Source organism: Triplophysa rosa, linkage group LG8 (assembly GCF_024868665.1).
Source record: "Triplophysa rosa linkage group LG8, Trosa_1v2, whole genome shotgun sequence".
Taxonomy (NCBI): Eukaryota; Metazoa; Chordata; class Actinopteri; order Cypriniformes; family Nemacheilidae; genus Triplophysa; species Triplophysa rosa.
This window is the reverse complement of record NC_079897.1, coordinates 3,930,262-3,946,998: the sequence shown is the minus strand read 5'-3', so window position 1 is coordinate 3,946,998 and position 16,737 is coordinate 3,930,262. Positions and strand designations below refer to the sequence as shown.

The following is a 16,737-nucleotide window of genomic DNA, read 5'->3' as shown; positions in this document are numbered from 1 at the left end:
AGTTTTGTGATTTGTTGTTTTGTTTTGGACTTCACGGCCACCGTACTTATGGCTCGCACACACATATGGAGAAGATAGACTACAAATCCCAGATGTAAAAGCAGCAGTGATCTCACAAAAACCGATAATCATAATCTTACAAGTACATCACTTTGATTACAAATCATACTCAGAAATTAACTCACAAAGCAGAAAGCAGTTTGAAATGACCGAGATAGCAGTCCGCTAACACGCAGCCTTGTTTAAAACAAAAGCTAGACATGGCAAGCTTTTAAACAATAGAAACAAAGATGATCAGTGCAAAGACTTTTCATAAACATCATAAACAGCAACACAGGCTCAATCAATAGCGTGAGCTTGCGACGAAATTGGTGCGTTTGTCCAACCAATGACACAGTTGCACTTTGGTGATGTTTGTAGTGAAAAAGTTACACGCTTCATCTTTAATGTTTGATGTGTCCGTTTGTTTCAGCCTTTTAATTTATATCATCTGTTATTTCTATCCACACAAACATATGCAGCCAACACAAAACAGACAAACCTCCCTGTTTTGACGTCATGGGGTCTCTAAAGAATTACAAAACAGCCCTCAAGGACCTACAACAAGATCTTATCATACGCCGGTTTATGATGAATGAAAGCTCCAGTGAATTATGTTTCAGTCATGCTTATTAGTTCTGGATACCAGCGGCCCTGTCATGATGACTGTTTGAGTTTCATCCACCTGACAGGCAGTTTCGATGGAAACGCTGCCACGGGAGCATTTGGTTGCGAGACAGCACTTCCCGATCCCCTCGGGGGAAGAACAGATATCTGCTGTCCTCCTTTAGTTTTGCACAACACCAAACAGTCACGGGTGATTTCAAACACAGGAATGAGGGAGCATTTACCCAATACGATTCTGATTCTTTTGAGAGTTTGGAAAGCCAGCTCAGTTTAAAAGGCAATCACTTTAGAAGCAAAATGATCAGCCTGATTTAAAGGCACAGTTCACCCATTATGAAAATAATTTACTCGCAATCATTCCGGTCGAAAGCTTACTTTCTTTTATAGAAAACCATGTACTGTACTGGACGATCTTTATGAAATGCATGCATGCCACAAATGTTTTGCATCACTGTGCCACATTTCAGTGCGAACAACTGTTTTTACATCCGCAGAAAAACTAAGGCCGTTTTAAATACAGTCCATATAACTCAGGCAACAATTCCCCATTTACTTTCATTACACAGCTTAGAATGACCAGTACATTCATTTCTCCTGTCTGCTCGATGAAGAAAATCAGTCATACAGCTTTGTACCAACATTAGGGAATAAAGGGAAGTAAATGTGGATTAGGGGAATAAATGACAGAATCTTTCATTTTGGGAGAACTGGCCCTTTAAGCACTATGCACGTGGCAGGACGGAAGGAAAGAGGTGCCGGCCACACTTACCATTAAAGCCAGCTGCTCTCCTCTGGGAAAGAAACCTTTAGAAACGGTCAGTAGTGCATAAGTACATCTCACGTGAATGGACATTATAACAGTCAAGCAAGCGGACAAATAAATAATCCCACACCTATTTTCATACAATCATGGTGATAATAAAGCCCCCTGGGTCTGTGCTTTAACTATACAGTGCAAAGCAAAAGCGCAGATGACCTACAACCAAATATCATGGCTGGATTTGCATAATGCAGTTCTCAGAGGCGAAGCTGACAACACTGATACACAAGACAGTCATTTTTTGTCAACACAAAACCCTATAAATCAGCAGGAATACACCGCTGTGCATAGCAGAGTGGAAAATGCTAACTGGAGTCACGCTGTTATTCAAAATTAGTAATTATTATACAAAACCACATGCCACATTCTGTCAAAATCTGAGAGATAGAGGGGTTATTGAGCAAGGCAAGAATCCTAAAGAGAAAGAAACGTTCTGTACTGTGGTGGTAGAACTTGAGGACATTATTGCCTATCCTGCTCAACGTGACAATTCACTCCTAAACCTATTTTTGACATAACTTAAAATATGAAATCAAATTTGACCCAAATTTGAATTTAATAAGATTCCTAATTCATACTGTACGTGGGCTGGCTTATTGTGCATGATTCACCAATGCAAGGTGTTCTAAAAACTTTTTAATAAATAATTTTCAAAACTTAGTTCACACAAAAATGAAATATACAACTGAAGATATTTTATTGAAAGTCTGTAACTAAGCCGTTTTGGGTCACCACTGACTTTAATAGCAGTCTTTTGTCCTACTATGGGAGTCAATGGTGACCCAAAACTTTCATTCAAATATCTTCATTTGTGTTCAGCACAACAAAGAAATGTATACAGGTCTGTAACAATAGAGGGTCAGCAAATGATGACAAAATATATATATATTTTGGGGTGAACTATTCCTTTAAAAAATTAAGTGGTGCTTTCCTGTCTGGGGCACTATTGACTGCCATAAAAGGAAAAAACAACTACTAGTCTATGCTACCCACAGTTTGGTTTCTTACATTCTTCAAAATATCTTCTTTTAAATTCAACAGAACAAAGACATTTATACAGGTTTGGAACAACTTCATAGTAAGTAAATAATAACAGAATTTTAAGTTTCGGGTGTACTATCCCTTTAAATGGATTAAAAATGATTAAATCTTTAAACGTCTGGCTAGACATCCACAAAAGAATATATGAGACACAACTGAAAAACAATCAGAGACAAATATCCATGCTAACTGCAACAGGTGGATGCATCACTAAACAAAACCCTCATACAGTCCTAGTTTAATTGTTTGCCAGAACCACAGAGACTCGCCTAGCCAGCCATGAATGTAAAATAAAACTGGCTCTCTAAACTCTAACAATAACTACACTTTAACCTTCATCCTCATCCACATGGGTGGGAATCACCCTGTAGCTACGGTAAATGCAGCTGGTTTCCAGGAGCAAGTTGTGCAAGGCCACGGTGATGTCACGCAAACACACCTGGCCACCTCACCTGAGAACTTACAGCAAACAATTCACAGAAGACCAAATCAACGCAGCACCTGGTGGCCGTCATACAGACGTCACAGCAGACGGGCTGACCTGAGGTGAACTCAAGGTGTGAAACATGCAAAATGCTCTTTGATAAAGTAGACATATCAAATGTTGACAAAAACACATTTTAAGTCTACGGCACCAAACCTTCTCTTAACCAGCTGGTACAAAACCCTGGAAAACTGCTTGTCCACGCGGCCTCTCCTGTAACATCATACGCGTTCTCCATGACTGGCTTATGTTTCTCTGACAGACACTGTTGGGCACAAAACAGGCTGCTTTGGACAGCCGCTTTTGTTCAAACCTTGAGCTTTAAAGACGTAGAGTACATGCAAGCCAAGAATCCATTTCCAAGCCAGTAAGTTTAATTGACCCCTGCACGCACCAAGCAAATATTTCCGCAACAAGAATGTTCCTCTTTGTACCTTGAGCACTCTCTTCCTCTTGAACATCTCTGTCTCTTCTACAGATGATCTTGTGAGATCAACGGGTTGAAAACCGGCTGCAACTGTGTCCAACCATAGCTGTCATCACTTCTCTAGGTCATCTTTTCATCGAGCCCGACAGATCAGACTGGAGTCTGATCCCCAAACATCTTCAGCTTCCGTGCTAGAGCCCTCCACGCACACGTGTGGAACGGTGGGCTTTCCTTGAAAATTCCCATGAGCGCAAACCGGTTCTTTACTCACATACCCGTCTAACTCTTCTTTCTTCCGTACCGTCTCAGACACAGACACGCAAAGCTCACGTTCAGAGGTACCTGTTGAATATTTGATGTGCTGATCAGAACGCTGGGTTAAGGCCAGACCTTTTCAGCTGTTCATAGGAGGGGAGGGGGGCTGCTCATATGACGGAGCTCTTCAGCTGTTCTCTCTTCAGCTTTTTGGGCATTTTAGGATTGATCTGGCGTTTGTGGCCAAGCGTCCCTGTTTACACTTGTAAGTGGTTTCACTAGCAAACTCTTATAAAATAATGAACAAAACTAATCAATTTAAATAAGTTAAACTGAAATGAATTATTTGGTTAAAACTAAAACAATTGTTCAACATAGATACGTAAAGATAAGTACATGAAGTAACATGACATTTTGTGTTTCAAACAGAAAAGGCTAAAGAGATGCAAAAGTTATGAAGCTTTAAATAATACATTAACTTAAAATAAATTATTTTACAAAAAAATAATATAATATTACAATACTTTTTAAAAGTATATTACAATAAGGTAAAATAATTATATATAATATTACAATAAAATAAAATAAACAACATGCAAACAATTCATATATTATATAAAAATCTATTTTGATATCAAGCTGACATTTAAACAAATCTGCTGACCCCATTCATTATCTCTTCATTCAAAACAAACACCATATCTTCCAACCAACATAACATCCAACCTAAGACTCAATGTTTATGCTTTTCAAAGCAAAACTGACCAACACCTCGCAGTCCACCCATCTAACAACTGGCTGAACAGAACTCAAGCTGTATGTTATGATTTTATCCATATTCACAAAGAAAGCTAGTCAGGTTGTCACAAGCATAACACAGAAAGACCAAATATGCATAGCGACTACGACACAAAAAACATGCAAACACAAAAAAAATATTATAAAACATGAACACAAACACGCTGCATGCACGGTGACAAAGCTACAGGCAGGGATGGGTTCAATTCCTGATACAAACAAAAACACCTGTATCAGAGGATTTTGGTAATAATAGTCAAATGATTTCAGAACTGATCCCATCCCCTGCGTGAGGTGAGTTTGGCTGCACATCGTCACTTACCGGACACGTCTGCCAGGCTCATGGCTCTCACAAACATGGCACATTTCCGAACCCACTGGGGTCCCGACACTTGACACAGAAAAGGAAAATAAGTGCGGTCAGCTTGAATCTGTGCAACAATCTCATGAAAAGAAAAGTGTCCTGAACACTAAACACGCATGAGGATTATGAAGATGCATAACTGAGATGGAAACAAGATGTTTCACGAAAACACATGACTCAAATGGAGAGATGAACATTGTAACCTCTCTCTTTATCGTTCAATGTTTGAAACTCAATTGTGACACCATGATGATTTAATTTGTTTGTTGAGAGAGAAACGGCATAAACGTGCACAAAATATTTTAAGCATGTTGTATATTGAGATGCAAACAAAATCCAATAAATTCTGTGATTGCCGCTGACATGATGTGAAGGTCTGTTTGTTTAAAGAGGTCAATCTTACTGCAGACAGCAGTAAACATACAGACAAAACTGTGCGAAGAATCTATGAGATCTCCAGGCTGGAATTCTCTGGTATGGAGAGTATTCGGCAACCATGGCAACGTGTTGATATAGGAATGGTGTGTTTTTGTAGGGACGATCTTTGGCTTGTGTGAGTTGTGGAGAGAAGTTCAGCCATCAAACAAAGATTTTAAGCCAAAAGCATACTTCACTCAAGTACAAATGCAGGTGCAGACGTTTTGTCGTTGCATACCCCATAGCATGTAAATACTTACATAATACAGCAATCATTCAGAACCATGGGATACACCAAAATACCATGGTTTTATCAACGCTGTATGGTTGTGCATAGCAAAGGCTGTGAGTTGCCATAGCAACGTTCCTAGCGGTTGTCTCGACTACAATTGTCCGAGGTCATTTGAACATCCCGAACTGCTGATACGGAGAAGAGCGAGAGGATTAATACAGAAGTCCTGCTGTCAAAGTCTCTAACATCATGTGGGCAGCGTCTCTATAGTAACAGCACAGCCTTTGACCATGAAGAAAAGCAAAACGTGTGTGTGTAAAGGATGAAATCACATGGCAGATAAATAAAGAAACAGGATAGATGTAGAGGGGAGAAACATATTCAAATGAACATCAGTGGGTTGTGCTTGCGTAAGCATCACACGGGGTCTGTGGGAGTTTGTGTGGTTGTCTTATTAATGGCCACCCCACATACACACAAGCGTCCAGTAAAAGCACACGCAGTGAAGTCTGCCTGTAGGTGCACTGAACAAAATGGGTCACATACACACGCGCGCGCTATATTCATCACATCCTATCTTGCTCTCTCTGGGCTGTCTGAGAGTAGCTTCACACACACGAACACATGATGCAATCTGACCTTACAAACAGACATCTTATGATATATATTATGATAGATATTATATCAGCATGTATATTTGATTTCTGACAACGGTTTACTTCAAGTCCTTTTTATTATAAAATAATGTAATGCATCATGAAATATGAATTTGGTCTAGATTTAGTTGGGTCTGATGCAATGATTTCTTGATTTTCTATATATTGCTTAAATACAGAACTTACACAAACAATAGCTATATATATATAAATATTTTTGTAATTATGTTCAATGTTCAACTACACTTTTTTTTTAAATACATAACATAAATATAAAAAAATACATATTAAAAGACAAGAATTTTTATTTATTTATAAAAAATGTATTTTTTATTAATGTTCACAATAAAGACATTGAATTTTCTTGTCAAGATGATGCATTTATGCATATTTATTTACACCCCATATCTATTCTTCTCGACATGCTAAATATTAAATGAATTAAATTCCTATGAACAAAAAACAATACCATTATTCACCCTCATGCCGTTCATAAACTTGTATATGACTCTTTCTTTTGTGGAACACAAAAGAAGATATTTTAAGAAATGTGTCAGTGGTTTTGTGTCCATTAATGAAAGTCACTTTTCAATGAAAGTCACAGTGCCCCCCTGTTCGGTTACCTAAAATGTTCTTCATTTGTGTTCTGCAGAAGAAAGAAAGTGTTCACGCAGGTTTGGAATGACGTGAGGGTGCATACATTTTGAAAGAATTTTCATTTTTTGGTGAAGTATCCTTTTAAGGACACACGTGAAGTAAACACAGAAAGTGTTAAGAGTCTGACAGTGGTAGAGTAGTAAGGACACAAAAACACAACCCTGCGATATCATCGACTGGAACTGGCCATTAAGTTTATTGTTTCTGGTTCACTGTTGCTCACAGCGGGTGTCTCTGGTCTGACCTCAAAACATGATAATGGACGAGCAACCATAAGGTCAGTCAAGCAAAAGAGGCTATTGTCAATCGTCTTGGAGAGTCACCTCCCCAAAACCCCACCTCTCAATCTCCAAGACTAAGCAGCTTTTTTCCAAGCTCATAGGACAGAAAACCTGCTGACCATTAGAGGGCAAGATTAGAGGGGTAGTTAATGGATGGCGTATCAGAGTAGGCCCAGACATTCTTCCTTACAAAAAGTAAAAAAAGTAGAGTAATGGTATCAGATAGTAATACCATGGTATAAAATCAAATGATCAGACATGCTGTATGTAGCCCATGAAACTACAAGGTACTTTTAAGAAGTTAACAGGGTAATACCGTGGTACTGATATAGGTTGTTTCACACAAAGACGGATCACCTGATGCACAGCAAAACTCAATTTAATGGGTTTCCCATAACAATTAATGCCATCAATAGGGATGTAACGATTCACCGTGAGCCGGTTGAAAATCGGTTATAATGAGTGACGATTCAAATCGGTTGAGGTGTGAACTGAATCGCAATACATTTTTTGAACAGCAGGGGCCGCTATTTTCACTGCAAACCTAAACGTGGACATGCTGATATCCAAGAAAAGCTCAGACAGTATTAGTTTGTTTATATTAAAGAGACTTTTTCTATTATTAATTTGTTATAAAATTGCAGTTTAGTTTTGTTATTTGAAATAAAACATTATTTTATTATGGCAAGAAACGTGAAGCATTTAAGAAATAATGCAAGGGAAGTTGTTCATTTCTAATTTGTTTCAACTCATTTTGTAAAAATAAATCGTGAGTAAATCGTGAATAAATCGCATCGTGAGATCAGAATCGTGACTCGCATCGCATCGTGAGCTGAGTGAATCGTTACATCCCTAGCCATCAGTTTACAAACTGTTCATGTTAAGCTTGAGTAAAAGACCAGAGTTAAACCAATTTTATTTTTAAATACTGCGTACATTGAAGATGTGAAAAACGACTGTCATCCCCTAAGTGTCCCTAAAATATGCATTTTTTTACCCCTTCCATTCATGAAGAGACGTGGCCACCAGTTGAGAGAGCCACTGCACTAAAGGGCTCTGAAGTTCACACAGACCGTTTCTTGTTTTTCAGTCTTGAACGGCTGTAAGTTTCCTCTCCCACGTCACCTCATGCGGTCCTGTAAATTTCTGTTTTGTTCCACTCTCCCCCACGGCCCTTCGACCTCCACTCAGAACAAAGCAGCCTTGGCCTTCCCATTCACCCATGGCTTCTAAAGGACCATGGAACCCCCTACTCCTTCCTCAAGATCCCACCCAACCCCCAGCACTCCAAAGACCTCATTCATAGATCCACCACTATCCATGTCCATCCCCACGGTAAATACTGAATGCTCACCCGGCGAAGCAATTGCTCCCAAACCTCCATCTAGACTCCCCTAGGACGCTAGCATGGGGCAGAATGTGTCTGGGACGCCAGGGGACAACTGCGGACTAGGAATGAGCAAGGTCAAATGAATCGCAGACATTCCTGGAGCGGAACTTAGAAACTCTGCTCTCACAGTCCGCTGTGGCGATGTCCCCCCTCCTCACGCTGGACAAATGTTCTGTCCTGCTTTCTATGGAGAGGCAGGAAGGCTGAGGGCCGCTGCTGGCATACTAAATACTTTCTCGGCCTCCCAGCTGGGGCCACGTGAGAGACGACGGAAGAAAAGAAGACAAACTGATGAGGAAATGATGGAGAGAGGTTACAGAGGAAGAGTTCGCTGCGGTTACACAAAGCGTTTGTCTGTTTGCGTGAGAGAGTCTATAAATGACTGAAAACCACATAAAGATTGCATTTGCACTAGGGATGTACATTTTCTGTAATATTATTAATCGGTTGTCATTAATATGACCTTACAATTAATCTAGTCATCTTTAATACAACAAAACACATTGAGATAGCTTCACATTATCAAGTCCACATAATAGAAAACTCTCTTATGGTTTTGCATAGAAAGACTGTCTGCCCCTGGATAACATACTGGAGTCAAACTCTTTCAAACTCAAACCTTTTATTAATAAACTTTTCATGTATTTTATGCAGGTTATAAGTATATAAGTTACCCTGTTAGCACACACAGAGTGGCTCATGGTGGTGGTGATGGGGGGGTGGGCACGGACCATTTGTTTTGGCGTATAGGCTCCTCTGGGCACGGGTTCAAAGCAACTGCTTTAACGGGACCTGCGACTGCTTTACTTCATTCTTTCAAAATAAACCACGGACAAATGAATATGAAGGTATTTCAGTAGCAAAACTTGAGAGCATGTAGATTTTAATTTGTGAACTTGTAAAGTAAGTATTTGTACATGTACACTAAAATGTACACTCACAGCCCCAACGTGAAAACTTGTCAAATAAAAAACTGAAGTTGAATGTTGAGATTTGCACTCGTAGACAAAACTCACAAATCTGTCTTCTGCATTTGAAGTTGCAGAAAAATAGTCACAAATGTGTAAACTGGCATTTACAAAATACATTGGCAGATACAAATGCATAGCACATATTTACACGTTTTCCTAGATTCAGATTTGAATTGCAACCACAAATAGGCATCTACAACCTCTCAAATCTGTCACTGCAGTTTCAAATCTTCCCGCCTTGACTTTTGCTACTACTTTCGCGATAAACCCGTTGCAAAACTAACTTGTGCACTTGAAAGCTCAGAGGCGAGAGAAAGAACGGCATTTGATGACGTCATGCGGCTGAGCCACACCGCCCCCTAATGGCCGGAAAAATCACAATGAAAGGATCTAGCAAATAATAGTTTAAATAATGTTTAAATAACTAAAGCGAAACCATCAGACTTATGTATACTATCATGTATAATTATTCCATGACTTATACTATCTTGTATAGATATCATTTCGTAATGTATTTTAATGATATCATTCTGTATACTATCGATAATACGTTGTGTACTATGGTTTGTTTTAAAATATAATGACAGGCTGACTACATTTTCCGTTATGTATACTATAATGTTCATTGATATACTATATAAAAATGTACATTTACACAGTTCAACATTATGATTCTATAGCCTAACCCTTGAGAATTATTATTGCTTTAGTTATAATGTTACCAATATTATATTAATTTAAAAAAACACGTTCCTGGTAGTATAATATAAATGTAAATTAAATTCAGTGAGCAATGTATTATTGACCATTATTGCACTTTTAAGCTATTTCTACTTTTTTATATTTTTTTGTTATTTTCAATAAAGGGAAAATGAACAGAAATTGTATGCAGGACTGTGCAATGCCACCATATACAGTATTGGGGTTGTGGGTTTACCTGGAAGTTTCTTTTCTCATGGAAGGTTTGGATTTTTAACAGATGAGCTTAAACATATTTAATCAATATTTAGTGTACAATTATTTTCTCATGTGATAATTACTAGCCGCAGGATAATGCATCCAGTCGGTTGTTATCGCAGAATAAACCCCTTCAGTGTTATACAAGAACTGATTCTGATCATTCTGATATAGGAGCCTTACACAATGACAGGCTGACTGTACATTTTCTGTTTTTAATTTTGATCATTATCGTCAGCGAACTTGCTTCAGCTAAGTTAGGTTGTTAATTAGGTTGCTAATTTATACATCACCCTTATCAGATTCAAGATCTTTATTGTCATACAGTATGTACCTGAAATTCTATTTTGCAGATGGGGTAGAAAAGCAATAAATATATAATAAAGGACAAACATAGAACAAAGATATACTGCAGTAAATAGAAAAGAGAATAAAATAGAAAAGTTAACTTATCGTAAAAAAGTGGCCGTAAGTAGTATTTTTGTTAAGGAAAATGTATTTATTGATTTAGAGTTTCATCTTAAATTAAATACTGTATTAGTGATTTAAAATGTGTTTTTTCCTGCCATTAGGGGGCGGTGTGGCTCAGCCGCGTGACGTCATCAAATGCCATTCTTTCTCTCGCCTCTGAGCTTTCAAGTGCACAAGTTAGTTTTGCAACGGGTTTATCGCGAAAGTAGTAGCAAAAGTCAAGGCGGGAAGATTTGAAACTGCAGTGACAGATTTGAGAGGTTGTGGATGCCTATTTGTGGTTGCAATTCAAATCTGAATCTCGGAAAACGTGTAAATATGTGCTATGCATTTGTATCTGCCAATGTATTTTAGTTAATGCCAGTTTACACGTTTGTGACTATTTTTCTGCAACTTCAAATGCAGAAGACAGATTTGTGAGTTTTGTCCACGAGTGCAAATCTCAACATTCAACTTCAGTTTTTTATTTGACAAGTTTTCACATTGGGGCTGTGAGTGTACATTTTAGTGTACAGGTACAAATACTTACTTTACAAGTTCACAAATTAAAATCTACATGCTCTCAAGTTTTGCTACTGAAATACCTTCATAAATGAAGTGCAGAGAGGAATGTGAAACTCCTCCACACGGAACACAGGAGCGGAAAAGAGCTGCGCTATGACGTGATGGGAAATGCGTTGCCTTGGCAACCGGAGAGATTGGAACTGAAACTTAAGAAACGTAAAGTATGTAAGCTGTATGAAGACCAAAAAAGCTCCCTGTTTCCTCTGTGTGTCAAACGCTCAGACCTCAAGTGCATCATGAATCATTATTTAGCTCCGAGCATCTGACGACTAGTTAAACCACAGCATAAAGCCACCAAACATATCACCACAGAGAAGAGAGCCTACATGAGCAGCAAGTGAATAAGGGTACACAACCAGGGCCATATCTAGTTCACATTTATTTACTGGTCCTAATCATGCCATGGCCTAATAACACGCTTTAGCCATGACTATGGCACAGTTTTGCGTGCCTTTTTGATTTATAGAACAAAATGACAAATGTGTACAAAATGTAACTTGAAATGTTTTTTTTCTAAAACCATAGACAAGTGAACAAAACGCTGCTATGCACCATACAAAACGATCTGCACGGTGATAAAATTATTAGCTGGTGAAAGCAGCCGTTTTTTCATAAATACAGCTTGACTTCAAACCAATCAGCATGCACAACTCCAAATCGTCCAATTAAAAAAGGTCGTTAAAAAGTCTTTTCTAAAGAAAAAAACTAATTACAGCAAATATTTATTTGTTTTCTAGCTTGAAAATATTCAACACAAAACTCTCTGACCAGCCATGAGCCCCCATCATCATCATCACCACTGATCTTTAACATTGTTAATCTCTAGAATAACCAGTCACATTCAGCAGCAAACCTTTTTCATAATGACATACACACACAGCGATGGAATAAACATGAGAAATTTCTATGAGAAAATAAGGGTTGGCAGAGGAGGATGTTTTGAGTGGCAAACTGTGACTATTCTGTTATTTGCCACAGGGGCATCAGTGTCAAGGGCATCAGAGTCAGGGGCATCAGAACTCGAATCTAAGTCTGGGAATGAGGTCACTGTCACAGCTGCTCAAGAATAGGTCATAAAAAAAAGAGCAACAGTGCAGAAAATTAACGATTTTACATTATATGTTTGCCATTTATGGTCATGTAGCACAGAGGTTGTTTTCATACAGAGAGTTTTCATACATTCCAGAAAATGCAAAAGATGTCCCACAGAACACGAGTATGTGCAAAACATCATCACAAACGCACCAATTCAAGCGCCAAATTTACTTCGTTCTTATCTTTTCTTTGGGCCTAAAAATGTTTTCCAAAATCCATGTAAAACACACAAAATGAATATGAATCTTTAACTGAGGGCATATTTTCAAAATTAATTAAAGATATTATTATAATGCCACTAAAATGACTGCCAGTCATATTCAGATTTAGAAATGTTCAATAATTTATGGCAGTGGTTATCAAACTTTTTAGTCGTAAGGCCCCTTTTGTGTAGGGTGCATCACTTTGTGGCCCCCCAAATACAGATTTATAATCTTAAACTTATGGTGCTTTTCCACTGCATAGTACTGCACGGCGCGGTACAGCTCACTTTTGGGGGGGGTTTTCCACTGGGGACAATACTTTTTTTAGTACCACCTCGGTTGAGGTTCCAAGCGTACTGTAACGATACCAAAATGTGATGTGTTTACACACAGATCACTGATTGGGCGGAGAGAATCATTACCAGTGTCATTGGATTTGCAACACATGAATACGCATTTTGATACATAATATTGGCATTTCGTTATATGCTTCGTGAAAGTAAAATAGAGATTAAGACCCTTAGCGCAATGCTAAATGCTACATTAGCTTATCCTTGTGCGCTGTCGAGCAAACCAAATGATCGATGTCTGTTATTTGCTGTAAGATTTCCCAAACTCTCTGGTATTTTAGCAGTATTTTGTTTTGCTGTCATCCACCATCGATATGCTCCATTACTCCTGTGTTGTGTGTGTGTTTGTCGCGTTCACAATGATGCTACGGCAGTAGAGACGGCGCAACCATGACGATAAATTTATAATCCCCACCCACTTTTTGAAGCGGTACTAAACTGCTGTGGAAAAGTAAACTGAGCCGAAGTGAAATGAGCTGTACCAAGCCGAGTCGAACTAAACCTGACGGTACCATGCAGTGGAAAAGCGGCATTAGAATTTTTATTAATCCAAAAACATATTCAGTTATACATTGCTGGAACATCAATTCTTTTGGTTGGTGGGCTTATTTTTTTATGTATGATTGCATAAAAAATAAAATGCCACAAAATCTATGGCCCCCTGGATCCATTTTGGGGTCCCCAGTTTGAGAACCACTGATCTATGGGACTTCGAAACCAAGTTGTCCAGCACCTTACAGAAACAGTTTTCCCCAGAACAAAAAATTCTCTTGACCAATGACCAATTCTGACCTTTTCTGTACAACACGAAAGTTCATGAGAAAGTTCTGCTCTTTTTCATTCAATAAAAGTATACAGTGATTAGGGGCTACTAAGCTCCAAAACAGTCAAAAAAGTACAATATTTAAAATATTTTGCATTCCACAGCAGACAAAAATAGTATGTACTAGTTTGCAGAAACATGAGAGTGAGCAAATGAGAGTTATCATTTTAGGGGGGACTATCCCTTTAAGATTCCACACAACACATTGACTCCCTCGCAATACTACCACATCATCAGCCACCACTTCAAAATCCATGAAGCATAACCTTCACATAAAACCTCACACATTCTACTTTAAGAGATATGCCTGAGAAACACACAAACAAAACAAATGTATTAGACAGATGTCCGACCTTTTCATATGAGGAGAAAAGAGGAGGGAGGGAAGTGTCTGAGAGACACACGACTCGAGCGGTAAACAGGAAACAGATGAGATACGGATGTAAATGAAGACTGGCAGGCATTATGCAGCCCTACCCTCTCTCTCTCTTAGACATCCAAGAGTTCTTTATGTAATTGCAGCAGCCCAAGTGGCAGTGAAACATGGAGGCGCAGGTTGCATAACGCGGCTCTTTCTGATGCAGGCGGCATGTTCTCTCGGGGGTTATGAACATGTGATGCTCTATTCACGTCTTCGTGTGGGGTTCTCTATTTGCATGTCGATAGGCTTTTTAAAATGTGGTCCTTCCTTTATGGTCGCAAACATCAGATCAGATCAGAGTAGGCTGACAGAAAGGAGGGGATTAGACAGATGAATCGCCGAACGAATCATTTGAGAGTCAGTCAAGAAGTAAGGTAATAATAACTGCCCAGTGCCTATTATTAGAAAATGAAAGTGTTTTTACACCATGTACGTAAACTTGTTGGACACTCCATAAATCAAAGTAGGACCTTAAAAATCACAAATTATTTACTCTTCAAAGACAAGGAACATCTGTCTGTCAGTTTGATAAACATCTTTAAATGAGTTAAAAGGAGCAGTTCTTCAGAAGAATCTACAAAGATGCTCTTCAGAAACATTAGGCCTTATTTATTTTCTTAGCTTGATCAGCTATTTCAAGTAATGGTTCAGGTTAGGGATGCACCGAAACGAAAATTCTTGGCCGAAGCCGAACATGATGTGAAACACTTGGCCGAAGGCCGAATAATACTGAACACCGAACATGGTTTTTTGCATTTCTTCTATTTATTAAGCTATTTTTTCATTATTCCACAAACTGAATAGTCAAAATGTGCTTTTTATCATTTGTCTTGCTTTTCAATAAAATACAATACAACTTAATATAAAATTGAGCAAAACAAAGTAAATTCAAACAAAAAATTGAGCCCTCTCCCTTCATGAATAGCCTATATTAATTAGGCCTATAACTGATTGCTAAAAGAATGTGATGTAAGTTACGCTGTACCCCTACAACAAAACAGTTAATAAAAAACTGTCATTCCACATTAGGCCTATAAGCTAAAAATGATTTGAGAAAAAAAACATCCAATGCAAGCAATTCTGACTGATGCTGACTGACAACCATATCAGTTCACGTCTCTCCTCCAAACTCCGCCCACAAAAGATGACTATTCTCTCAGAAGGTGCACAGAACATACTTTGACAAGTTGTTTAGTACAGGGAACTGTGCGCACGCGACCACTGTATGATGTCAAAGGATGTCGCATGCAGCAGGGCTACTGTCAGACAGCCCGCTTCCGTCTGAAGTAAAGTTACCGACCGGTAAAGACGCTTTCATTCGGAAATGTACTTCCGTGCGGCAAGTCCCGTGCTGTGTCTTTCTCTGACACTTTAAAATGCTCCACACACACGCGCGCACATACACGCGCGCACACACACACACACTGCCAAAATGTTTGCGGCAGTAATAAAGCGCACACGTGTCTCTGTTTCTCTCTCTGCGCTGGTTGCTGCTTGATCGTATCACAAGTCATGTTCGGTAAAATTTATTCGGCCATTTCACATATTCGGCCGAACTTGCGGTTTTTGCTATTTTCGGCCAAACATTTTCGGTGGCCGAACATTCGGTGCATCCCTAGTTCAGGTCTAACCTCACAGGTAGGTCATTTAGAGTATCCTGGAGAGGTGAGGTCTCTGAGTCCCAACATCTCGATACAGGGGTGCCTCAGGGCTCAGTGCTTGGGCCGTTGCTCTTTTCTGTATACATGACATCCCTTGGCTCTGTCATTCGGAAACATGGCTTTTCCTATCACTGCTATGCGGATGATACACACTCCACCTGTCATTTCAGAATGCCTGAATGACATTTTGCTCTGGATGAAGGACCATCACTTGCAGCTAGGGATGTAACGATTCACTCAGCTCACGATGCGATGCGATTCACGATTCTGATCTCACGATGCGGTTTATTCACGATTTACTCACGATTTATTTTGAAAAAATCAGTTGAAACAAATTAGAAATGAACAACTTCCCTTGCATTATTTCTTAAATGCTTCACGTTTCTTTGTATGATAAAATAATGTTTTATTTCAAATAACAAAACTAAACTGCAATTTTATAACAAATTAATAATAGAAAAAGTCTCTTTAATATAAACAAACTAATACTGTCTGTGCTTTTCTTGGATTTTTTTGCATTTAAGAAATATCAGCATCCACGTTTAGGTTTGCAGTGAAAATAGCGGCCCCTGCTGTTCAAAAAATGTATTGCGATTCAGTTCAAGCCTCAACCGATTTGAATCGTCGCTCATTATAACCGATTTTCAACCGGCTCACGGTGAATCGTTACATCCCTACTTGCAGCTGAACCTTGCAAAAACAGAACTGCTTGTAATCCCGGCCGACCCTAGGA

At 38.8% G+C, this 16,737-nt stretch overlaps 1 protein-coding gene across 6 annotated transcripts in view; it reads right to left on the bottom strand.

Moving 5' to 3' along the window:
• The window catches only part of arhgap33 (Rho GTPase activating protein 33), a 44,790-nt gene that overhangs the window by 22,784 nt on the left and 5,269 nt on the right, over positions 1-16,737 (bottom strand). For 3 of the 6 annotated variants that reach the window (XM_057341250.1, XM_057341251.1, XM_057341254.1), the window contains exons 2-3: positions 4,814-4,882; positions 1,436-1,470 (exon numbers count right to left, since the gene is read on the bottom strand). The exons of 1 other annotated variant lie outside the window; for it this stretch is intronic. In XM_057341250.1, coding sequence (XP_057197233.1) covers positions 1,436-1,470; positions 4,814-4,882 — 104 coding nt within the window. Of the gene's footprint in view, positions 1-1,435; positions 1,471-4,813; positions 4,883-14,275; positions 14,295-16,737 lie in introns of those variants that run through there. 2 more of the 6 variants (XM_057341256.1, XM_057341255.1) reach the window with 2 other exon arrangements.